We start from the raw sequence: 24099 nt of genomic DNA on the forward strand, positions 1-24099 counted from the left end.
TCTCCAACACCTCCAGGCAGGCGCACACCCAAGCTCTCATTCCCAAGGTCAGTTGTGAGAAGAAAAGAGGTCAAGGATTCAAATCTACATGAACACTTCCTTTTGACACCAAGTCTGCTCAAGAAGGGTCTACGGCTGGAGAAACGCTGCTGAAGAGGAGAAGAGGAGACATGGAGGCAGGGAAGGCTGGAGGCAGGGAGGGCTGGAGGCAGGGAGGGCTGGAGGCAGGGAGGGCTGGAGGCAGGGAGGGCTGGAGGCAAGGAGAGATGGAGGCAGGGAGGGCTGGAGGCAGGGAGGGCTGGAGGCAGGGAGGGCTGGAGGCAGGGAGAGATGGAGGCAGGGAGGGCTGGAGGCAGGGAGGGCTGGAGGCAGGGAGAGATGGAGGCAGGGAGGGCTGGAGGCAGGGAGGGGTGGAGGCTGGAGGCAGAGAGGGCTGGAGGCAGAGAGGGCTGGAGGCAGGGAGGGCTGGAGGCAGGGAGGGGTGGAGGCAGGGAGGGGTGGAGGCTGGAGGCAGAGAGAGCTGGAGGCTGGGAGGGCTGGAGGCAGGGAGGGGTGGAGGCAGGGAGGGGTGGAGGCTGGAGGCAGAGAGAGCTGGAGGCTGGGAGGGCTGGAGGCAGGGAGGGCTGGACGCAGGGATGGTGACAGAGGTCGGCGCTCTGGTCTGAGCAGACGCCTGCGTCGCTCGGCGCTACGTGACGACGGCAGAAAAGAGGCCCCAGCTGCTGTTGCTAGCTAACTCTTTAATAAACACATCATGCTACATTCATCACACCACAAAGAGAGGCCAACCCCTGTGATATGGCATTACACACACACACATGCATACATACACACACACACACACACACACACACACATGCATACATACACACACACACATGCATACATACACAGACACACGGCAGGTTAACCAGCAGGAGGAGGGAGGACCAGAGCAGGACCCAAACAGACGTCACACTTCCTGTCCTCCCAGTCCTGCAATTGGCAGGACATTCATGGTTAGAGGACGGGAGGCAGGGATGCAGGGGTGTGTGTGTGTTTGTGTGCGTAAGAGACTCCCAGGAAAAGGAGGTTGAGGATTAGAGAATTAAACCCCAAAGCAAAAGGAGGGGGGGTGGTTCAGGTCTGTTGTTCTGGCTGGGCCCTGTGTCTGCAGCTGCTGCCTGGCTGCTGGCTCCTGCATCTCAATGAGCCCCACAACCCCTCCAGAGCAAAGGCTCGCCCCAGCCCTCATCCCTGCCCCTCATCCCTGCCCCTCATCCCTGCCCCTCATCCCTGCCCCTCATCCCTGCCCCATCTCACCAGCTCAGCCTGGGTCTCTGACCCGCCGGCAGCCCTGCCCATACAAGGCCTGGCAGCGTGGTCCTCATGCTAACCCGCCCAGGGGTTTGTCCTCTTTCTTTCTTTCTTTCTTTCTTTGGCTTCTCTTCCTGTTCCTGCTGTCCCGTCTCCCCTGTCAGTCTGTCTGTCTTCATGCAGCTGGATAGAGCGTCTGGCAGCAGCACCAACAGGTCTCAGGCTTCCACTGCACATCCCTCTCTCCCTCTCTCCCCCTCTCCCTCTCTCCCCCCCTCCCTCCCTCCCTCCCTCCCTCTCTCCCTCTCTCCCCCCCTTCCTCCCTCTCTCCCCCCTCCCTCCCTCCCTCCCTCCCCCTCTCCCTCTCTCCCCCTCTCCTCCCCTCCCTCTCTCCCTCTCTCCCCCCTCCCTCTCTCCCTCTCTCCCCCCCTCTCTCTCTCCCTCCTCCCCCCCTCTCTCCTCTCCCTCCCCCCTCCCTCTCTCCCCCTCCTCTGCCACCTTCCTGCTGCAACAGGAAAAAGAAGGAGTGGGGGGAGGATGCAGGGGGAGGGGGAGGGGGAGGGGGAGGGGAGGAGCAGGAGCAGGGGGAGGAGCAGGGGGAGGGGGAGGGGGAGGATGCAGTCTGCCTCTCTTTCTCACGCTGGTAAGAAAGCCCTCACTTCTTCTCTCCTCTGCTGCGGGAGACACCTGCTGATTACCATAGAGACACTGTGGGAAGTTCTCCCTGCCTGCCTGCGTGTGTGTGTGTGTGTGTGTGTGTGCGTGTGTGTGTTGTGTGTGCGTGTGCGTGTGTGTGTGTAATCTGCCCCCTATCCCTGGGCAAACAATCTAGACCGTGGATTAGTTAACTGGGTTACTGCATGGCAAACAAATAAACACACATTATTTTGTTCAAATTAGTGCCAATTAACTGTCAATGACCAGGGAACAGGCCGACTCCCTTCACAGACACCCAGCTGAAGAGGAAACAGGAAACAGGGTCCTGCTGAGCACCCAGAGCAGACTGTCTGTCCTGCAGGGTCCTGGTACCTGACCGCTCTGTTGACACTGACAGGGACAGATCCAAGCTAACACAGTCTCTGTAGAGACAGCTGAATAGCCCATGCTATGCCTCCATCCCTGCCTCCCTCCATCTCTCTCTTTCTCCCTCTCTATCACTCCCTCTCATGTCTTTCTCTATCCTTTCCCCCCTTTTTCTCTTCCTGTCCCCTCCCTCCCAGAAGAGGAGAGGAAGGGAGAGGAGATGAGAGAGGAGAGGAGAGAGGGAAGGGGAGAGAGGAAGAAAGGGGAGAGGAGAAAGGAAGAAAAGGGAGAGGAGAGGAAGAGAGGAGAGAGGAAGAGAGGGGAGAGGAAGAGAGGGGAGAGGAAGAGAGGAATAGAGGGGAGAGGAGAGCCTGGGAGGTGATTGATGTTGGAGCATGGTGCCGGTCGGAAGCCTCTTCCACTGGCGGTCTGTGTTGTCAGCAGGGTCATTATCCAGCGGGGGGAGGGGGGGGGATGTTGAGGGGGGTGAAGGAGGTTGGCAGAGGAGGAGGATTAAGAAGGGGGGACAGGAGGAGGGAAGAGTGGCAGAGGGAGGGCAGAGGTCAGAGACAGAGAAAGGGGAGAGACGAGAGAGAGAGCTAAAGAGAGAAGGAACAAAGACAAGAGGAGGGAGAGGGAGAGGAGAGGGGAAGACAGACAGGCAGACAGGCACCGAGCGCATGGCCGAGCGCCACAGTTGCAGTGAGCAGGAGGACTCTGCACAGCAAAGTAAGCACACAGCGGGCCCCATCGCCATCGGAGACGAGTCAGGGAGGTTCTCTCCACGCGCCCTGGTCCCCCAGCACCCAGCCTGCCTGACGACAGCTGCAGCACAGCTATTTACTTCTCTCCACCACATTTAGCAGGAAGCCTGGTACCCATTACCCGGAGCAGGGGGCCCGCACTGACGGCCAGACGCCCAGCCCGGGTGCCTGCGTCCTGGGGAGCCAGCCTCTGCTGCTCCCCTGCCCGGGGCTGCTGGGGACGTTTGGCTGCTAGTCCTGTTGTAGCTGGACACAGTGAGAGCCAGACTGTCGCTACTTCTGCAGTGCTGAGATGACTGTGTGTGTGTGTACGTGTGTGTGTGTGTACGTGTGTGTGTGTGTATGTGTGTGTGAGTGCGTGTGTGGCCCACAGTGGGACTCTACCTGATGTTAGTTTCCTCCAGGTTCACAATGACTCTTATTGAGTGACTTGTTGCTCTTGTAGGTTAGTTATTACGAAGTTAACTCTTGTACTCGCTGTGAAATATTTTACTGTTGATTGTTCTTCTACAGGTACAGTCTTGCACTTTTTGTGGTTCATGTTGTTTTAATTTGTAACGCGTATAACTGCATGCTCTTATGGTTCCTCCCTTTGGAACTTGTTTAGTTTTTTCATAATGTATGCTTCATGTTTTGGCTGCTTGCAATGTTTGGGACTACCTCGTTGTTATGATCAGTGACCTATGCTTATTTGTAAAGCTCTCTCTTGGAAGTCGCTTTGGATAAAAGCGACTGCTAAACGCATAAATATACCTAAGTGGAGGGGGGTGTAGTAGACTGGTGAAGTAAAGTGATGACACCCAACCCTTACTTTGTGATGGGAGGAGGAATCTATCTGTCTAGTATGGAGAACATCTGGGAAATCATGTATAGCTGCAAACCACTGATATCTGTTTAGGGGGCCACACACACACACACACTCACACACATGCACACACACGCTAACAGTCACACACACTAGCTGCTCTCCTGCTGTCACATGACCAGCTCTGGGAGCCTCCAGCATCTGAGTGAGACAGAACATCTATCCCTGGACAGGTCACTGAACAATGTTCTGGGAACAGCAGAGAAACGAGCTCAGAGTTTGATCCCTCCCAGAGCCAGCTGAGCGTGCTTCCCTAACCCACAGTTGTTGTGGCCTTCGTTAGGCTAACGAGGGGGCCGGCTCTGCTACTGTCAGGAAGTAAACGAGTCAAACAAACAAGAGCCGTGAGGGAGAGGGATGAGGGAGGGAGAGAGATGAGGGAGGGAGAGAGATGAGGGAGGGAGAGAGATGAGGGAGGGAGAGAGATGAGGGAGGGAGAGAGATGAGGGAGAGAGAGAGATGAGGGAGGGAGAGAGATGAGGGAGAGAGAGAGATGAGGGAGGGAGGAGAGAGAGACGGAGAGAGAGAGAGAGAGAGAGAGAGAGAGAGAGAGAGAGAGAGAGAGAGAGAGAGAGAGAGGATAGAGGATAGAGAATAAAGGAGGGAGTGGGCAGGAGACAGGGGAGGTGTTTTGTTGCACATCACTGCGTTCTTGGCCAAGCCGGTTGCCGTGGAATCTGGATAACCACAATCTGGCTCTTTGAAGTTGGATGACTTTGATGGAAACTTCTGAAAATATATTCCTCCAAAGTGCTGCTTGGTGGCCCAGACCACGAGAGGCTGTAGGCGTGTGTGTGTGTGTGTGTGTGTGTGGGGGGTGCAACAAGAAAAACTGTTGTTGGAGCTGGAGACACATTGTATAACTGCTGTCCAGAAAAAGACAACCTAGATTCTAGACTGTATGCTTCTGTACGCCACTGCTTGTATGAGGATGTGGTCGGCTGTGGTAGAGCATGGAGATGGGTACTTCTGCAATTTAGAGACACGAAACCAGCATGTCTGAGAGCTTTGGTCCAGGAGTCTCTCCCTGCGCTAGGATCACCAGACCAGGCTCAGCCTATCTGGGACTGGAAACAGCAGGCTGGGAACGTGGGTCTGCGTGATCACCTCTCCAGGCTGAGCCTATCTGGGACTGGAAACAGCAGGCTGGGAACGTGGGTCTGCGTGATCACCTCTCCAGGCTGAGCCTCAGAACCACATCTAGACCCTAACCCTACTCCTGTCTGGCCCACACCAGCACACTTACTACTCTACACTGAACATGACAAACAGACAGGAACCAGGGGGAGAGAGGGAGAGGGGGAGAGAGGGAGGGAGGGAGGGAGGGAGGGAGGGAGGGAGGGTGAGATGGAGGGAGGGAGGGAGGGAGGGAGGGAGGGAGGGAGGGAGGGAGGGAGGGAGGGAGGGAGGGAGGGAGGGAGGGAGGGAGGGAGGGAGGGAGGGAGGGAGGGAGGGAGGGAGGGAGGGACAGAGAGGAGATGTTTTCGTGCTTGTGTCTGGCCCATAGCTTCCAGCCATGACGTCACCTTGTCAGATGGGTGTCACTGGGCACTAGGCGGGCGGCGGGCCACATCACGCCCCACTAAGCCCTCCCCAGCCTGGCCTGCATGAACCTGGGCTGGCTCACGCCCCAGACCCACAGCAGGCCAGACAGGAAGAGCTCTACGGTGCCTTACTGTTTTGTTAGGCTAAGCTACATGTGAAGCTAAAGGGGTGGCAGGACTGCACAACCTGGGGTGAGCTGTAAGGACAGGCAGCAGAGAGCTCACCTTCTGGGTCTTGGGGAGGGGGAGGGGGGAGGGGGGTGACAGTGACGCGACATTAAACCCCTTCCTGTCAGGGATGCTGGGCGGACGCCCTCCAATCACAGACAAGTGTCTCCCGGTGACATTTTGTAGACCCCAGCTGCCGGGGTGAGACAGCATGCCAGCTCACTGTTCCTCAAGGGCTGTTTGTTTAGTGAGAGGAGTGTGTGTGTTTGGATGTTGGTGTGGACAGGGTGTGAGTATGGATGACAGGGAGGGGGCCTGCACAGGGTCATGTGTGTGTGAGGGTGTGTGCGTATGTGCATGTGTGCCTGTGTGTGTGTGTGTGTTGTTCCACTCGTTCAAGGTGATGACCCTGGCTGAAGGAGTGTGGTCAGCCACTCTCCCCTGTGTGAGCAGGGAACATGGCAGAGCGCCAAGTGTGCCAGGACACGCCAGTGACAGTGCACACGTCAAACATCACGCGGCTCAATAACTCTGGTTTCTCAACAAGAACAAAACGCTCCAGATTTTCTAATAAGATCCATGATCTTGATATCTCATCTCTTCACACTAACACTGTTCCTGTCCCCTGGTTCCTGTCCCCTGGTTCCTGTCCCCTGGTTCCTGGTTCCTGGTTCCTGTCCCCTGGTTCCTGTCCCCTGGTTCCTGTCCCCTGGTTCCTGTCCCCTGGTTCCTGGTTCCTGTCCCCTGGTTCCTGTCCCCTGGTTCCTGGTTCCTGTCCCCTGGTTCCTGTCCCCTGGTTCCTGTCCCCTGGTTCCTGTCCCCTGGTTCCTGTCCCCTGGTTCCTGGTTCCTGTCCCCTGGTTCCTGGTTCCTGGTGTCAGGACCTCTGTGCTGGCTGCCCCAGGACCCTCCAGCCTCAGCAGCCTCTAACCTCAGCAGCTTCTAACATTAGCAGCCTCTAACCTCAACAGCCTGGTAATGATGCTTAGACTCAACTTGATTTGACCAGCCAGACAGCCAGCCAGCCTCTCCCCAGTCCTCCAGCGAGCCAGCCTCTCCCCAGTCCTCCGGCCAGCCAGCCTCTCCCCAGTCCTCCAGCCAGCCAGCCTCTCCCCAGTCCTCCAGCCAGCCTCTCCCCAGTCCTCCAGCCAGCCAGCCCCTCCCCAGTCCTCCAGACAGCCAGCCAGCCTCTCCCCAGTCCTCCAGCCAGCCAGCCTCTCCCCAGTCCTCCAGCCAGCCAGCCTCTCCCCAGTCCTCCAGACAGCCAGCCTCTTCCCAGTCCTCCAGACAGCCAGCCAGCCTCTCCCCAGTCCTCCAGACAGCCAGCCTCTCCCCAGTCCTCCAGCCAGCCAGCCAGCCAGCCTCTCCCCAGTCCTCCAGACAGCCAGCCTCTCCCCAGTCCTCCAGCCAGCCAGCCAGCCTCTTCCCAGTCCTCCAGCCAGCCAGCCTCTCCCCAGTCCTCCAGCCAGGCTGCTCTGGGAGCCAGGAGCAGGGAGCTCTGGGTCCTCTGCACACAGTGCTGCTCACAGCCGGCTGGCATGTAAAGAATGCCTGGTCGTCCAAACACAACCAGAGACTTGCCTGCCACCAAACAGCCTCCCAGACCAGCCTCCAGCCTCCGGCCTCTAGCCTCCCAGACCAGCTTCCAGCCTCCCAGACCAGCCTCTAGTCTCTAGACTCCCAGACCAGCCTCTAGCCTCCCAGACCAGCCTCTAGTCTCTAGCCTCCCAGACCAGCCTCTAGCCTCCCAGACCAGTCTCTAGCCTCCAGCCTCTAGCCTCCCAGACCAGTCTCTAGCCTCCAGCCTCTAGCCTCCCAGACCAGCCTCCAGCCTCTATACATCCTGAACTCACTCAGAATCCCACTAACTATTATTGTGAATTTCTCTTTGTACGACACAAATCCTCAGTTGGCATAACTACCCTGAGCCATGAGACACAGTGTAAAGAGCACAGGGTAGAACACAGTGTAAAGAGCACAGGGTAGAACACAGTGTAAAGAGCACAGGGTAGAAGACAGTGTAAAGAGCACAGGGTAGAACACAGTGTAAAGAGCACAGGGTAGAACACAGTGTAAAGAGCACAGGGTAGAAGACAGTGTAAAGAGCACAGGGTAGAAGACAGTGTAAAGAGCACAGGGTAGAAGACAGTGTAAAGATCACAGGGTAGAAGACAGTGTAAAGAGCACAGGGTAGAACACAGTGTAAAGAGCACAGGGTAGAACACAGTGTAAAGAGCACAGGGTAGAACACAGTGTAAAGAGCACAGGGTAGAACACAGTGTAAAGAGCACAGGGTAGAACACAGTGTAAAGAGCACAGGGTAGAACACAGTTTAAAGAGCACAGGGTAGAACACAGTGTAAAGAGCACAGGGTAGAAGACATGCTTCTTTGTCTTGGGTCAAAGTGATCAGGAACAGCCCAATCACCTCTGTCATGCAGCCATCCCTCCTTCACGGCCATGCTGGAGGAGGGTGAGGGGTCTCCAGGGCCGTGTCAGGGAGAGCCTCACACCTGTGTCCCCGCCGTCCCTCTCTCTGCCTGGACAGGAGTCTGGAGGCCTGTCCTTGGAGTGTGGAGGTGCCTTCCCACCAGGAACCTGTCAGCACCAGAGGCACAAGACAATCATACCATTGTGAGGTAAAGGATTTCATCTCTATGTCTGAATGTTAACCTCTGGTAACAGTGTTGAAATGCAGCTTGAACCCAGTTTCTGCAGATGCCCAAACCAGAGAGGAACTTAAAGATCTACAGGAGATCTACAGGAGTTCTATAAGAGGTCTTCCTAAGATTGGAGAGACGTAGTCGGGGTGGTGTGGGACACATTTGGGTCATGTAGAAGTCCTCAAGCTGTCTGACCTGTGAAAGTCCCGTCATCAGACTGTAGATCAGTAGTTTGTCTGGGATGGAAAACCGGCAATGCACTTGATATTTTCAGGCTTTTAACTTAAAAGGCCTTCCTGAATCCGACGTATGCAGAACGCGATCGATTCCAGAGCTTTTAATGAAAATGTCACATCAAGGCTTGCTGTTAACAAGGGAATCCATGTCCATCTGGTGGAATCACTTCCTCCTCCCGGGTCTCATCACAGCCACACCTCCACAGCAGTTGAGAGGGATGTCATTGGTTGACTTCCGAGCGCAACAACAGGAAGTTGTTGTGATATCGACAGACCAGGAGAGTTTGGGGTTATCAACCCTCCCTCACCGGGAGTCTTTAACATCCTTTGTGTTTATTGCAAATATTTAGGACGGAATGTCTGCAATATGAGACTGGTTCATTTTTACTCGGGGTGGAAAGAATATTCATGAATATTACACCAGTTGTGTTGTTGAACTGGATTCCCTTGCTAGTTGAGAGAAGAAAATTAACATCAGAGAGGACATCTGTGACCAAGCCATCAGAACATCTCTACTCTCACACTTACATCATCATCATCACCCCAGGACACACACACAGTCTAGGATACTGTACATTCCACACACACACACACACACACACGGACAAACACACACACACACAGCTCCAGCTCTGGAGCTATAACAGACCTCTGCTGTTTCATGTGAGCGACCTGCTGCTGGTGCTGCAGTCCTCCTGCCCTGACAGTACAGATGAACCCAGTACCCTGACTGCAGGTCACATGGTCCAGGGCCTCAGGACACCGCCTGCCTCCCTCTATGCCTGATCCACTCCCTGCCTCTCTCCCTGCCTCTCTCCCTCTCTCTCTCCCTGCCTCTCTCCCTGCCTCTCTCCCTGCCTCTCTCCCTGCCTCTCTCCCTGCCTCTCTCCCTGCCTCCCTCTCTCCTTCCCTGCCTCTCTCCCTCCCTCTCTCCTTCCCTACCTCTCTCCCTCCCTCTCTCCTTCCCTACCTCTCTCCCTCCCTGCTTCCCTCTCTCTCTCCTTCCCTGCCTCCCTCTCTCCTTCCCTGCCTGCCTCCCTGCCTCTCTCCCTGCCTCCCTCTCTCCATCCTTCACTCTCTCCCTGCCTCTCTCCCTCCCTGCTTCCCTCTCTCTCTCCTTCCCTTCCTTCCCTCTCTCCTTCCCTGCCTGCCTCCCTCCCTGCCTCGCTCCCTGCCTCCCTCTCGCCTTTCTTGCCTCCCTCCCTACCTGCCTCTCCTTCCCTCTCTGCTTTTCAATCATTCATCTTTCTGGCTCTCACTCCAGGGGCCGTCCCATTCAATGCAAATCAGTGTCATGCAGCCGGGAAGCCACACACAGAACCAGCGAGGTGCACACACACGCGACCGGGCCAAGAGGACAGTTTGGCCGTGCGTGTGTGTTCTGCTCACTTCAGACCAGACATGAGGTTAACATCCTGTCATGTCCTGTTCTGCTGGGTCTCAGACATGGAACCTTCTCTGTATCATCCCAGTTGAGACTAGAACCCTGGCTGGTCTCTGAGGACAGAACAGCTGGTCTCTGAGGACAGATCAGCTGGTCTCTGAGGATCAGCTAATCTCTGAGGACAGATCAGCTGGTCTCTGAGGACAGATCAGGTGGTCTCTGAGGACAGATCAGCTGGTCTCTGAGGACAGATCAGCTGGTCTCTGAGGATCAGCTAATCTCTGAGGACAGATCAGCTGGTCTCTGAGGACAGATCAGCTGGTCTCTGAGGACAGATCAGCTGGTCTCTGAGGACAGATCAGCTGGTCTCTGAGGACAGATCAGCTGGTCTCTGAGGACAGATCAGCTGGTCTCTGAGGACAGATCAGCTGGTCTCTGAGGACAGATCAGCTGGTTTCTGAGGACAGATCAGCTGGTTGCTGATGTCCCAGCGGGGTCGTATCAGCGGAGGTCAGACAGGGAGGATTGGGGAGGTGGATTGCTTCCTACTCCTGCTTGATAACTGACCTGCTTGAAACCTTTAGACGGAGCCAGAAATGCAGGCTGGACGATCACACGCAAAGCATCCTGATAAAGATGCTGCACAGACACACTCAAACACGTGCTCCTGTCGGTTTTGTTTGTTCAAATTGGGTCTGAATCCAATAGGAGACAGAGTAGGAATGTTGTTGTTATGTTGTGGAAGGTGTTGTATGTACTGGGCGATGACACTAGCCCAGTACCCAGGCATAGCCAGCAACCACACCCCAGGTCCAGTACTGTATGACTGACCACTTCCAGACCAGGAGGATAGGAGGGAGGGAGGGAGGGAGGGAGGGAGGGAGGGAGGGCGGGCGGGCGGGAGGGAGGGAGGGAGGGCGGGCGGGAGGGAGGGAGGGAGGGAGGGAGGGAGGGAGGGAGGGAGGGAGGGAGGGAGGGAGGGAGGGAGGGAGGGAGGGAGGGAGGGAGGGAGGGAGGGAGGGAGGGAGGGAGGGAGGGAGGGAGGGAGGGAGGGAGGGAGGGAGGGAGGGAGGGAGGGAGGGAGGGAGGGAGGGAGGGAGGGAGGGAGGGAGGGAGGGAGGGAGGGATCTTCCAAGCAGCAATCACAGTAATTGGTATAGCAACCCAAGCAGTGGACAGTCTCATGACTTCACAGTGAAACAGGCCTGCAGATGAGCATGCACACCTTGCACATGGTTGCTTTCTACCACAGAGCCCTGCAATAGAGAGGATTCCAGAGATTGTAATCAAACATTAAATTGTTATCGTGAATGGTATTCATAAAGGTTTCACATATGTATTTTGTATAAATATGGGTATAGGGATGATAAGGATTAGATTATCAGTCAGACAAGACAGGTAGTGACACATTGTGGCATCAAGTCCCAACAAGGCTGCACTTTTGAATGACATCAGCTCAAGCTGGCTGGCATGGTCACTGATCATTCCCTGCCAGTGTTACTGACGACTGCTAATAAACATCAATGTACTGTTACTGACAACGTTAGGCCTACTTAACGTGACACATTGACAAGTTGCGGTCTTGACCACTAGGATATAAAGTTTTTTTCCTTCCCGCATTCTTAGTCATCCTCGATTCTTAGCAGATCTGACGAGGGATTCACTCACACTGAGAAACACCGAAACATAATTCCCAATCTCTCCTGCATGTTTACAACTCTCTTCTTTGCAGACAGTAGCTCCATAAATAGACACATCTTACAAACAAGTTATAGTCGATTGCGTCAAAAGTTCCCTTACACTTACTATCTCCTTCAGTTTGTACCCAGAAGTCTATAAAAGTCAAGAACGCACTTAATTTGGGGTTGCATTTAGCTATTTATACAGGACACAGGGCCTAGGCAGCTTGGTTGAAAATAACCGCATCGTTTGTAATACAATGGGACCTTCTGCTGTAAGCTCGCTCACTCATATAGGCACAACACGAGACGGAAAACACAAGCATTTACCTGAACAGGTTTTCAACAGTGTGTCCGTTCCATTTTAAGGTGCTCTGTCGGTGATTTGTCTTGATGATAAGTCCGTTAATAACCTGAAAAAAAGTGTTCGCATCTACTCCGCTTCTGTTGCTTTTCTCCCACTACACGTCCCAGCGTCTGTCTGCAAGGCTCCTGTGGCACAGTCCGCTCCGTGGTCCTACCGCCGTAGCGTCTCTGCGTAAACATGGGACAACAAGTTCTGATCTCATCCACCCTAGTTGAATGAGAAAATGACATCGATCGGTTTTCAGTGTCACTCCTTCGACACACACTCGGTTACGACAGTGTTGTTATTATAAAAAAGGAAGTCGTAAAATGTAGTAACTGTGAAACTCTCGTAGAACATAAACAAAAAACATGGAACTTTGGACTTTGGAGTCCACGTGTTTATGTGGTTTCCTCGTCAAAGGTTTGCTTGAACATTTTCTAACAAGACCATAATGTAACTGTGCGGAAATAATACAATAATAATTACCATTTTGATATCGCATTGAAGTATTTGCACTTAATAGTCAATCTAAGGGCTACCAGTATCTTTTGTTGTAGGCCCTACATACAATGTACAGTATCAGTCAAAAGTTTGGACACATAATGGGAAAAGGTGTCCAAACTTTTGACTGGTACTGTATTTAATGTCACAGTGCAGTTTCCCTTCTTGGATATACTCAATAATTACTCTTTTCTCTAGAACTCGTCAAGTTTAATCCAGAGGCAAACTTCTTAAATTTCTGGCCTACTATTCTATCTTCAATATGAAGCTGCACCACCTCAACATTATCCTGAGCAGTTTGGTAACAAGTTGGGTAATTATTGAGAAACAACAGTTGAAGATGGAGGATGAGGTTTCTGCCAAGGTCTGCTCTTGGTGATTTATGGACGCCTCCTCTTGCTTGGCCACTTCCTCTCTTACAGTAAACCAGATTTTCTTTAGTGCCATAGGAGCGCAGTTCCTGTTCCACAAACAAGGCCGGCCACAGCCTGCTTCAGCTGATCTCTCCTCCTTGCGACGACTCCATCCCCCGTTGTTTTGCTGGCGTCTCTGTTCAGTTTGGGACGAGGCCCGTATATCGGTTCAGTTTTGGACGAGGCCCGTGAGATCAAAGGCGTCTGACTAACCTCTGGACAAAACAACCATCATGCCTTCAGAACGACACATCACATCTCTACAGGCTGGGGTTTCATTATTAAGTGCTACGATAACGGAAATTATTGAGAGTTAGGATTCATTGTAACTAAAGCTTTCTACGTAATACCAGGCCAGCATCAGAATTAGGCTTCACTAATACAGCAAAGGAACACTGAAAACACAAGACAAACAGGACAAACGTAAACATGCTGTTCTTCCTCACATTACAGCTTCTTTTAAAACACACGTAAACACACTGGCCAGTGTAGAGCAGGATCCAGGGATCCCATTGGTCCAGAGGCCTGAGAGATGTCTCCCTCTGGCTGGCTGGGCGGCATGCCGTCAGGCTGCAGAGGAATTCGGAGCCCTTTTGTCAGAGAGGAGGGGGAATAGGAGAGGGGGGATATGAGAGGGGGGAGAGGAGAGGGGGGAGAGGAGAGGGCGGAGAGGAGAGGGGGGTTAGGAGAGGGGGGAGAGGAGAGGGGGAGAGGAGAGGGGGGTTAGGAGAGGGGGGAGAGGAGAGGGGGGAGAGGAGAGGGTGGAGAGGGGGGAAAATGCCATTGATGATTGCAGAGAGAGGAAGAATGAACCTCCAGGAAGTGTTCTCTCACCCCACCCCCCTCACCCTCCCTCCCCCCCCCACACCCTCCCCCCCCCCCCCACTCCCCACCCCCCTAATTCCCCCCCCCCCCCTCTCTCTCTCTCTCTCTCTCTCTCTGTGTGTGAGAAACTTCCCCATGCTGTTTGGAGGCACAACCACTGCTTTGTCTGGTCCCCGAAAACACCCAGTGCTGCTCCCCGGGCGCTGTGGCTGCCAGGCAGGACAACACAGGGGCCACTTCTCCTGCTCTCGTCCACAGAGCTGGGCCTTGCATGGACCCTGTGTGCTAAATAGACACATTATTATCTCTGTGGCAACATTTTGAATTTTCATCGTCATTGTCATCATATCATAACATGATGTCATTGGTGTCATTGGATTTCTGGGGTTTAGTTGATCATGGCTTCACCCTTCACAGTTGTTCACATCATAGATCTTATTTCGACCACAATCCACATCAAGATATCTGTTAATACATGTATAAAAACAAAGACCCCCCCCCCCCCCCCCAGTGTGAAGCAGCAGAGCTGTCTCTGAGGGAGAGAGCTCCTTTAGCGATGGAGGATCAGCAGACTAAAAACAGAATGAAGCATCCAGCCAGTGTGCCCCCCCCCCCCCCCCCCCCCTCACAGTGCTCTCCCCTCTGTGTCGGGGGGCAGCGAGGAGCCGCAAATGGCCCTTTCAAAACACACGACAGCTGGAACACAGGGCAAAGGTGACCCAGGCAGTTGGGGTGGTGTGGAGGGAGGGGGGAGGGGGGAGGGAGGGGCAGGAGGGAGGGGGGAGGGAGGGGCAGGAGAGGAGCAGCTGCAACTTCCCAGCTCCTGTCTTCACCGTGCTCTCACAGCTAGAACACAAATAAAAAACACTCCTTTCTACTACAAAAAAGTGAGCCAATCTTTATCAAAACGATCGTGACTGAGAATCATATGCTTCATCCTCAGCTGTTATAGTTTGCCTAAATCTTTAATTCAACCTTTCATTTGTATTTTTTGGTGTGTTTTTCTTGTGAATTTACTGACTGCCGCCTGGTTCCCAGAGACTGTATCATTCCACAGAGACAGTTGAAACGATCTGCACAAACAGCCAGAGGGTGTGATGTGCGGGGAGGAAACAATAGCCCTGGATGGTGCGCTGCCAGGGAATTCCACCGCGGAGCAGGATTAGAGAACACAGTCCTTTATAAGTTCTCTATTCCCCCCCACACACACACCCCACCCCCTACACTCACTGGTGTGCCCAAATTATTTTTCCTGTTTATACAAATAATTCATTACATCCGATCACTTGTGCTTTGCACCTGCCAAGACGTAGTTCATAATGGATGTACTTTTCTCGTAAGCTAGTATTAAAGACGTGTAACATTTGAGAAAACAAATATTTTGAAATGTCAAGAAGGCACATTTTTTCTTAGTGAAACATCAAATATATGAATCAAGACAGGTTGTGCCTCACAAGCACCGGCAGTGTGGTATTTACCTGTAATGACAAACACACATATTTTAGTTTGCAAATCGATTTCCGATTGTTTATTAAATGCAAAAACGTGAATCGATGTAAAGGAACTCTGCAACTTGCTGCCACTGTGTGAGTTCATGCAGTAATACAGAACTTATTGTGGTCGGCGCTATCGCGAGACTGGTCCATTATCAACCTGCTTGACACACAGCGCTGAGAGCAGCTCTCCTGCCAGGGTCGAACTGAAGCCTAAGAAACGACAGAAGAAGCGAACATCTGGCCGCACATCATGAGAGGTCGTGGGAACAATTAGGAAATACAACGACGGTGTGCATTTATCTGTGAGTATAATGTTCTGAACAAGGAAATGTAGGAACCGAAAGTTATGCCCTATAGCGCTTCCTTCGTTTACCGTAGTTGGCTTGGTCAGCGACAGTTGCCGAGTTCCTCTGCTGTTAAAAGGCTCACAGCAATGCATTTGCTCACGGACATGAAGCTCTTATACTGCGTCTACGCTCCGCGTAGCCTAACGATCATAGTTTTTCTTTCGATTAAAACAGAACACAAGTGCGCGTGATTCAGATATAGGGTATAGTAACGGGGCTTGTACAAAAAAGAAAGTTATTGAGGGCATCCTAGCTTGATTTTTATGTGACATTATACTATTTTAGTAACTTACAATATTTACAACATAACTCGTAATGCGGGAGCGTATGTGGCCGGTGCCTAAAAGGCCACGACGCTTTAAAAAAAAGTTATTATCGCCTGATGTTGGGCTTCTGGTTAGGTCTGGGTAAAATTACGAAAAAGTTTGTATAGTGGTTCATGTGCCTGTTTTGTAGATTTTGTGCATATCTGAAATAAGTTGGGACTCTTTTGTACGTATCTGGATTCAGAGTAACATATGGCGTAAAGAGGAGCACAGCTGGAGGTAGCGTTTCCATTGCGGTGATGTCAGAGCAGCTGACTCCACAGCTTGCAGTGTAATTAGCAAACAGAGCACCAGTTTACTCTCTCCCTTGGCTTCTTTCTTAACCTTGCCCGGTGGGCGAGTACAACTATCCAAATGCCAGCGTTTTGCACTTCTCTATGTTTGCGTGCTCGGTATCAAATGATTGTTCAGTAAACACGAACAGCCGAAGAGCAACCGGGTATTTTTTTGTTCGTGGAAACGTGCGTACGACTGTTTGTACTCGGTCTGTCCGTTGGTTTCACGTTCCGGTGGGAAGCGCAAAAAAGTAATGCTCAATTAAGAAGACTTTTTGATAGCTGAAGCGCAAGGTATTGTATTACATTATAATACGGGCGCACCTATTTTCGACAATATAGATTATTAGAAAAATAAAATTGCTTGGTGAAAATATAGGCTACTTTGTGATCTTACCTTAACATTGACATGGTTTAATCTTGTAGAACATAAATTATATTTTGCGGTGAAGGCTCACACACGTTGTATTATGTACAGTTGTATTGATTTCATTGGTTTTAAATTGTTGCCCCACTTCAGTCTGTTTGTGTACAGTAGTATTTATAATTTTTGCTTTCTTTTCAGTGCGTTGGGTTACTTTTGTTTGTAGTTGACTCGAACGCCATAAGCGTTGCCAACTCTCAAGGCGCCCTCTAAATGGCCGCATTTCGTTTATTCACTATCCAGTTTTTCCTGTTTTTCATCAGGTTATGAAGGAAGAATGGAGTTCCCAGACCATAGCCGCCAGTTGCTGCAGTGTCTGAGTCAGCAGCGTCACCAAGGTTTCCTGTGTGACTGCACTGTTCTCGTCGGGGAGGCGCGATTCAAAGCGCACAGAGCCGTGCTGGCCTCGTGTAGCATGTACTTCCATCTCTTCTACAGGGACCAGCTAGACAAAAGGGACGTTGTGCATCTGAACAGTGACATTGTGACAGCCCCTGCTTTCAGCCTGCTCCTAGAGTTTATGTATGAGGGGAAGCTGGACTTCAGCACCCTGCCGGCGGAGGACGTCCTGGCTGCCGCTAGCTACCTCCACATGTACGATATAGTGAAGGTGTGTAAAGGGAAGCTAAAAGATAAGGAAGTGTGCTGTCTGGAGGACAAGGCAGGCGAAGGGGCAGAGCTCAGCTGCCTGGACAGGGAGAATTCCTCCGACGATGAGCTGCACAGCAAGCTGCTGCCCCCCCGGCAGGCCAGGCCCCCCCGGAGACCCCCCCCAGCAGAGGAGCTTGACATGGACAACAGCGACGTCAGGCTGGCTGTCACAGACTGTGACAGGGCCATGCATAGCAGGCAGAAGGCGAACGGTCACCCTGGCAGGTCCCCGGACCTTGTAGGTGTCAATTATGTGTCAGCAGAGGCCGAGCCGTGCGTCCAAACAGCTGGAAAAACAAAAGCTGATGTCAGTAGTTCCACGGTATCGCTGTCCCTGAGGTCCAGGGCTTCAGATGACATGGACTGCGCACTGGATTTGTCTTTCAAGCCTCTGTGTAGCAGAGATGCCTTCCACCCCTCCTACGTCTCGGGACAGCTGGCCCTCGACAACCAGCAGCAGGGCACGGAGCCACTTGTTAAAGACGAACACGACTTGCTGTCAGAGCAGGAGGACAGTGAGCCGGTGAGCCCAGAGAGCCTGCGCTTTGGGAATAGTGCCAGGAGCTCAGCAGTGACAGGGTTCGCTGCCCTCTTCCCCGGCAACAACGGCACGGCGACCGCTCTGCTCTCCCGGGAGGAGGACCTGATGGGGGAGGAGGGGGAGGGCTGTGGGGGAAGGGAGGCCGGCAGGGAGGTGGAGAAGAGGAGGGGCCGGCTGCTGGGGGACAGCGAGGAGGAGGAGGAAGACGACCTGGCTTCCTCAGACATCTCTACATCCAGTGGGGTGCTCCTGCCCCCGGGGCAGCAGGTGTGCGTGTGCCCCCTCTGCAGCAAAGTGTTTCCCAGCCCCCACGTGCTGCAGCTCCACCTCAGCTCTCACTTCCGTGAGAAGGACGGGGCGCGCTCCAAACTGTCCCCGGACGGCTCGGTGCCGACCTGCTCCCAGTGTGGGAAGACCTTCTCCTGCATGTACACGCTGAAGCGCCACGAGCGCACGCACTCTGGTGAGAAGCCCTACACCTGCGGCCAGTGCGGCAAGAGCTTCCAGTACTCCCACAACCTAAGCCGCCACGCAGTGGTGCACACGCGAGAGAAGCCCCACGCCTGCAAGTGGTGCGAGAGGCGCTTCACACAGTCAGGAGACCTGTACCGCCACATCCGCAAGTTCCACTGTGGCCTCGTCAAGACTCTCGCCATAGGATAAACACCTGCTTCCCCCAGGGCTGACAGGAAACCATCCTGTCCTTCCACACCAGTTCTTAGCTGGACACATACATATACAAATAGTACAAAAGACACAAAAAACACATATCATTCTGGAATTCTACCCTATGTGGCATTTCTGAAATTATAACTACACAGCGACGTGGATAGTTCACTACATGATTTCCAGTTGAGTTTGATCCAGCTGGACCCTGGTCGGAGAGGCTGGGAGACTGAGTGCTTTTCTACTTTAGTTTGATCCAGCTGGACCCTGGTCGGAGAGGCTGGGAGACTGAGTGCTTTTCTACTTTAGTTGTATACACAGTGAAGGAGGATGAATCAGATGCACTTGTTCATTTCTGTCTAGGTAGCAGACATGTATTTAGATTGATGAAGAAAACACTCCACTGATGAAAGAACAACATTTTACATCCATATTTCGAGGGCGAGTGAGTGAAAGCAGGAGGACTGTAACGGTTCTTTGAGGAGCGAGTCGTTGAGAAGACAAAACCGTCCGAGAAAAGCAATACTTTATTTTAAACAGAAACATTATATATTTATTAGTTGATGGTTGATTAGCTATGGTTAACAACCTAAATATCCCAAGGCAGCAAAATACATAAAGTTTGACTACTGGAAGTTTGCTTTTGTCTGTAGACTTTTTTTTTTTTTTTAAGGAAATTGGGCCACAGTTTTATGTTCCTTAGAGATGATGGCCACCCAACAGGTCATTTCATCTTCAGTTTGATAAAAATAATATACTTTGCTGCGATGGCACTCCAATGTTTATAACAACCTCTCTATCAAGCTGTGTGAACACCTGCAGTGTATTGTATGGTCCTCTTGCCCTTGATCTGAAGATAAGGAGAATGTTGAAAGAATGCAGCTAATTCCTGTAACACTTCTACTGTTTCACACTCCCATACAGGACCCTGAAGAATCTAACTTTTTTTGGGACTGTGCACAAATACCAGGAAATGATTTGGGAGCTCTGGTCTTGGTGGTATCTGTTAGTTGTAGAATACCAAGTCATTCAAGAATGTAATAACTGTAATCTGTATTTATGTCAATTTTTTTGCCAGGTGGTTGATTATCTTCCTGTTCACAGAAGTAGAAGTTATCTGAGCACTTCCTGGTATTGCGGCGCTAGAAAAAAGTGTAAATTGGGAAAATGATGCTGAAGGAAAGAGAAGTTGAAGAGGGAGTGGAGGGTTGAGATGACCCAGCTCCACTGGGAGTCAGCTGGCTGGGCTGTATGTTCGTCAGAATTCTTCCTCCTAAAATGCAACATTTGTTTCTCCTGCTTTGGCCGTCAGGTTTGTGTTATCCTATATTTTGTTTATTCTGTTAGTGTGTAAGATACTACTGAAGCTTGGAGCGAAGCCTTGATAGTACTTAATCTAAAAGGAATCATTGGGCAAATACACATTTTAGCCCCCTATTGTTTTAGAACAGTAAAATTGTTTTGTCTTTGTGGATGTTTGGTTCACTTCGATGCTAAATGGATTCTTACAATGGGACTAGCACTAACAGTCTAAGATATTCACTGAATCTGTCCTGAGAAGACTTGATCTGAATTATTTATTAGTTTTACTTGGTTCAGGGTTTACTTTAGGTGTGATCAGTCAAGTTTAGCTCATTTCTATAAGCTTGATGACTTGGCCTTTTCTTTTGGTACTCGTTCACTGGTTTTGTTTCCTGATCCAATGACTGTAACAGTTCAGGCCTTTACTGTATCTTAACACAAAACTCTTAAATTGAGTATTCAAGGTTTGTCTCATACAACATAGAAAAGCACTTGTTTTAAGCATTTAGTTTCAACACTGACATTGTCTAGGCTGCTATTTCTTACGATTTGTATATTTAATGTAAATATATATTCTATTTATCAAACTGTTGTTTCGCGGTAGTAGAAGAACAAGTGGAGTTGACGATGCCAGGTGTCTTACTGAAGCGTCAGCCTCCTTGGCTAGAGCCCTGTCTTCCGTGGAGAGTTCAGTTTGTTCTCCTGCTGTTTCCTGTATCTCAGCGTGTCAGAAGGCCCTCATGTGGCTTTGACCCCTGTTCCAGCCGGGCTGCTGTTTGTATTCAAGCACAAGTACACTGGGCAGGTATAGCCTACCTGTACAAGTCACACAATCCCTGCATTGTTCCGCCGTACCAGGTAGTCCTCAAGGGATCATTGTGCATCCCTGTATCTGGAGAGAACCAGGCACTGCCAGTCCCTCTGTGCACTTCCTGTATTGAATGAACCCGTTGGAATGCGAGAAATGTATTTAGCACAGTGGAGACCTGGGAGACTGTAAGCAGGTGCTTGAAGCATCAGAGGACATCTCTACTCTCAGCATGTAGTGGATGTGCTTCACTGACCTGCATGTAGGGGATGTGCCACGGCGATCTCATTGCACATATATCAAAATAATCTCTTATTTGTTAGTTTATTGCCTCAATTGTCAGATCTTCTTGCCAGATTTCAAAACACATTTTATAACTGTATAGAAGAGGGGGGGAACCTGTTTATTGCCCTTACAACTCTAGGTGGATATAGAACTCTGAATCATCTCCTGTATAACATAAAATAGTAACAGTATTTCATAATGATTGTTTTCATATATAGGTGTTGTGTAGTGTTGATGTGTGATCAGAACACACAGGAATGTAGGGGAAGGTTTGTTTCACTTTTGAAAAGAGGTTTCTTACACAATGCAGTTTATTGGTCGTTGAATTACTGATGTACACTTGCAGCTGTACAGGCGTGTAAAACTTGATTTAAGATTTGAAGAATCTTCAGTTCGTTTTTCAGTCATCACCTCCACGGTCTCACCATGTGCCTTGTAGACACAATGACAAGTGGAGCACCTGGAGTTGCCCTATTTTGTACACCGTCAATTAACCAGAGTTTGATGTAGTAAAGTTGGGTCGATTCAAACAGTAACCCTGTGATAAGATTAAGGAAACCTTATGTTTTCTATTAAATGAAAATGCAATCTTCAAAAGTCAATAACTTAGAATGGTGAAGCCCATTCATTTCTGCTGCTGTTGATCACAATTAGGTTTGAGTTTTGCTACTGATGAATGAATTTGAAGCTGTTTATTTTCATGTGGAGTTTCAGTCATGTTGAACTCAAGACGAAGATTTTGTTCTGCTGTACAGTAAGTGCAGTCCATTTGTAGGAATTAAAGTATGTTTCATAGATTATGTCAAGTTGAATGTGAAATGCTGAGATTTTAATCATGAAATGTATGACAATTGTGGGCTATGTTTTCCTAATTGCTGTAGGATTGTAAAGTCTAAAACTGAATATAAGGTTACATTAATACTGGAATGTTGTCCTTTGCAGGTTAAGACTGTGAAATTGTGTATAATCATGAGAAATATTTATTGAACTGTTTCTTGTGCAACATTTGACTCTCACAATTTTAATTTGTAAAAAAAATGAAATAATGAAAGATGCTACTAAATGTCATTGGAAATCCTTTTAATAGAATTTGTAGAAGTGCCATTAGAATTTAATATAATTTTTTAATAAGAAAGGTATATTTTATAGTAATCAATTGCTTCAGTGTTAGTGGTTTATAGATTAGGGGACAATCTCATGCAGAACTGACATTGCTTAGATCTTGAGGCAATTTACTTTTGATCCGTAATTGTTTGTGCTTTCAGAGTGTGTCTGTGTGTGCAGTGGAGATGTGACAATCTTGGTTTAGGTTTATAAAGATTATGCTTAGATTAAACAGAACACTTTTCTGCAGATGTGTGGATTTTTTTTATTTATTGTTCCTTCCATTTCTATCTTAACAATACGACAATATGTCCTCAGTTTAACATGTTCAGTCATCCAGGAAAAAGACACCCTGAATTGAATAGCGACAAGGTTTGCCATAACTTTGTTGAAAACATGAACCCTCAAAACACTATTTTATTCTCTGTATTGATGACCTTTTAGTGTTCAAGGAGAGTATCTGTTGTCAGAGATCTCGCTCCAGCCAGTGTGTGGGTGTAACAGAACTGTATACAGACAACAGCATGGGATAATACTGTGGGTGTAACCCACTCCTCATCCAATCTAATTGAAGTTGTTACCAAGGACAGGATGTGTAGAGATGACTTGTATTAGTCCAGAAGTGCTGCCAGTGCCCAGAGAGATAACATGTAGATCTTTTTAGTTTGGTATCTTAAAATGAAGGTGTATTCCCAAATTCTGATTCATTTACACAGGCAGTAAACAAGCAAACAAAAGAATGCGTGTCTAATTGAGGAACCCCAACACAGTTCAGTGGTCCTTCTCTTTGGAGAGGTTCCCCTGTAGCACATGGAAGGAACTCCAGCTGCCGTGCTCCGCAGTCCCACCAGGGACGCACTGAGGGTCCCCACCACCCTCCCCCTCTCACAGCACGGCCTTCTGGGAACCACACACACTGGGCCTGCTGCATCCACCCAGCCCCCACCCACCCAGCCCCCACCCACCCTGCCCCTCTATTGTGTGTCTGGGTAGTAGCTCAGGTCTATTGTCTGACCCCAACTCCCCAGCATCTACTTTCTGCACAAACACACGACACAGCGGCCCTGGGCATCCAGGCGCAGCACAAAGACAACAATGTCCTCCAAGATCCCTCAGAAACAGGCTGGACGAGCCTGACCAGCTCCCTGTAAATAGGGGTCCCATCATCAGGCCCTAACCTCTCTCCTCCAGCCCAGCCGGCTCCATGTCACATCTGCATGCTGGGATCATCATGTGTGGGTTTATTATGAGCAGAAACCTGCAGGTGCTCTGCAGGGACCATGTGACGGAGCTTAGAGGGGAGGGGGGGGCTGGACGTGGGCTCTGGTGGACGGATGGAGCAACTAACACATTCCTTTCCAGGATCTTAAGCCTCGATCGTTCGTGCTCCTTTTCTGAATGTATTCATCCCCCAGTTTGCAGACTTGGGGGAAGTTGAGAGGGAAGTTGTGTCCAGCTCAGGACCAGCGGTGGGAGACCTTGACCTCTGGGAGGACAGCCTGTCGGGGACAGCTGGTGTGGCCTGTGTTTATTTATTTCTTTCTTCAACAAAAGACAGGTGGTCACACTTGAAAAGGGCACACAAACGCACACATTTACACTGTCTGTGTCTCTCTCTGTCTCCCTCTCTCTGTCTGTCTCTCTCCCTGTCTCCCTCTCTCTCCCTGTCTCCCTCTCTCTGTCTGTGTCTCTCTCCCTGTCTCCCTCTCTCTCCCTGTCTCCCTCTCTCTGTCTGTGTCTCTCTCCCTGTCTCCCTCTCTCTGTCTGTGTCTCTCTCCCTGTCTCCCTCTCTCTCTCTGTGTCTCTCTCACACACACTAAGTGTTTGGCACAACAACCAGTCTCTTATTAAGCCTGATCTTACTGATCTTGTAGGACGGACATCTTTTCACTCCCAGGTCATATTTCCTAGAGAAACAGTGACTAACCAGCTGTATTTGTTTACAAATAAACAATTTGACCACTCAGTGTATAGAACTGGTTAAATCAATGAACTTTTCCAGATGGCATTCTGCTGTTTTCCACCGTACGATGTGACAGTGGAGTGTAACAGTCATGCCCTTTGTGAGGGCCAGGAACCAAATCTGTGTGAATGTCGCTCAACGTGTGTCCATGCTAGAGGAGCCATGTATGGAGTCAGCCGTCACAGTGGGGCCGAGTCTGCGTG

At 50.7% G+C, this 24099-nt stretch overlaps 2 protein-coding genes across 2 annotated transcripts in view; one reads left to right on the forward strand and one right to left on the reverse strand.

Annotated features, from left to right (window-relative positions):
- The window catches only part of akt1 (AKT serine/threonine kinase 1), a 31670-nt gene extending 19555 nt beyond the window's left edge, over window positions 1-12115 (reverse strand). Inside the window, 2 exon segments of the mRNA XM_084681860.1 lie at window positions 8087-8256; window positions 11951-12115. Of these exon segments, the coding sequence (XP_084537986.1) occupies window positions 8087-8120 (34 nt within the window). The 5' untranslated portion in view covers window positions 8121-8256; window positions 11951-12115.
- Window positions 12116-15369: 3254 nt separating this feature from the next.
- zbtb42 (zinc finger and BTB domain containing 42) lies at window positions 15370-22182 on the forward strand. The gene is made up of 2 exons (XM_084681873.1): window positions 15370-15506; window positions 16840-22182. Exon 2 carries the CDS (start codon window positions 16854-16856, stop codon window positions 18429-18431), a length of 1578 nt encoding a protein of 525 aa, XP_084537999.1. The 5' UTR covers window positions 15370-15506; window positions 16840-16853; the 3' UTR covers window positions 18432-22182.
- Window positions 22183-24099: the final 1917 nt, after the last annotated feature.

The sequence above is a fragment of the Hypomesus nipponensis genome, chromosome 3, assembly GCF_054491055.1.
Source record: "Hypomesus nipponensis isolate SF chromosome 3, ASM5449105v1, whole genome shotgun sequence".
In the NCBI taxonomy this organism is placed as follows: domain Eukaryota; kingdom Metazoa; phylum Chordata; class Actinopteri; order Osmeriformes; family Osmeridae; genus Hypomesus; species Hypomesus nipponensis.

What these genes read in the sequence shown, in the direction of transcription:
- zbtb42 (XM_084681873.1), top strand. Translation starts at nt 16,854, where the DNA reads ATGGAGTTCCCAGACCATAGCCGCCAGTTGCTGCAGTGTCTGAGTCAG.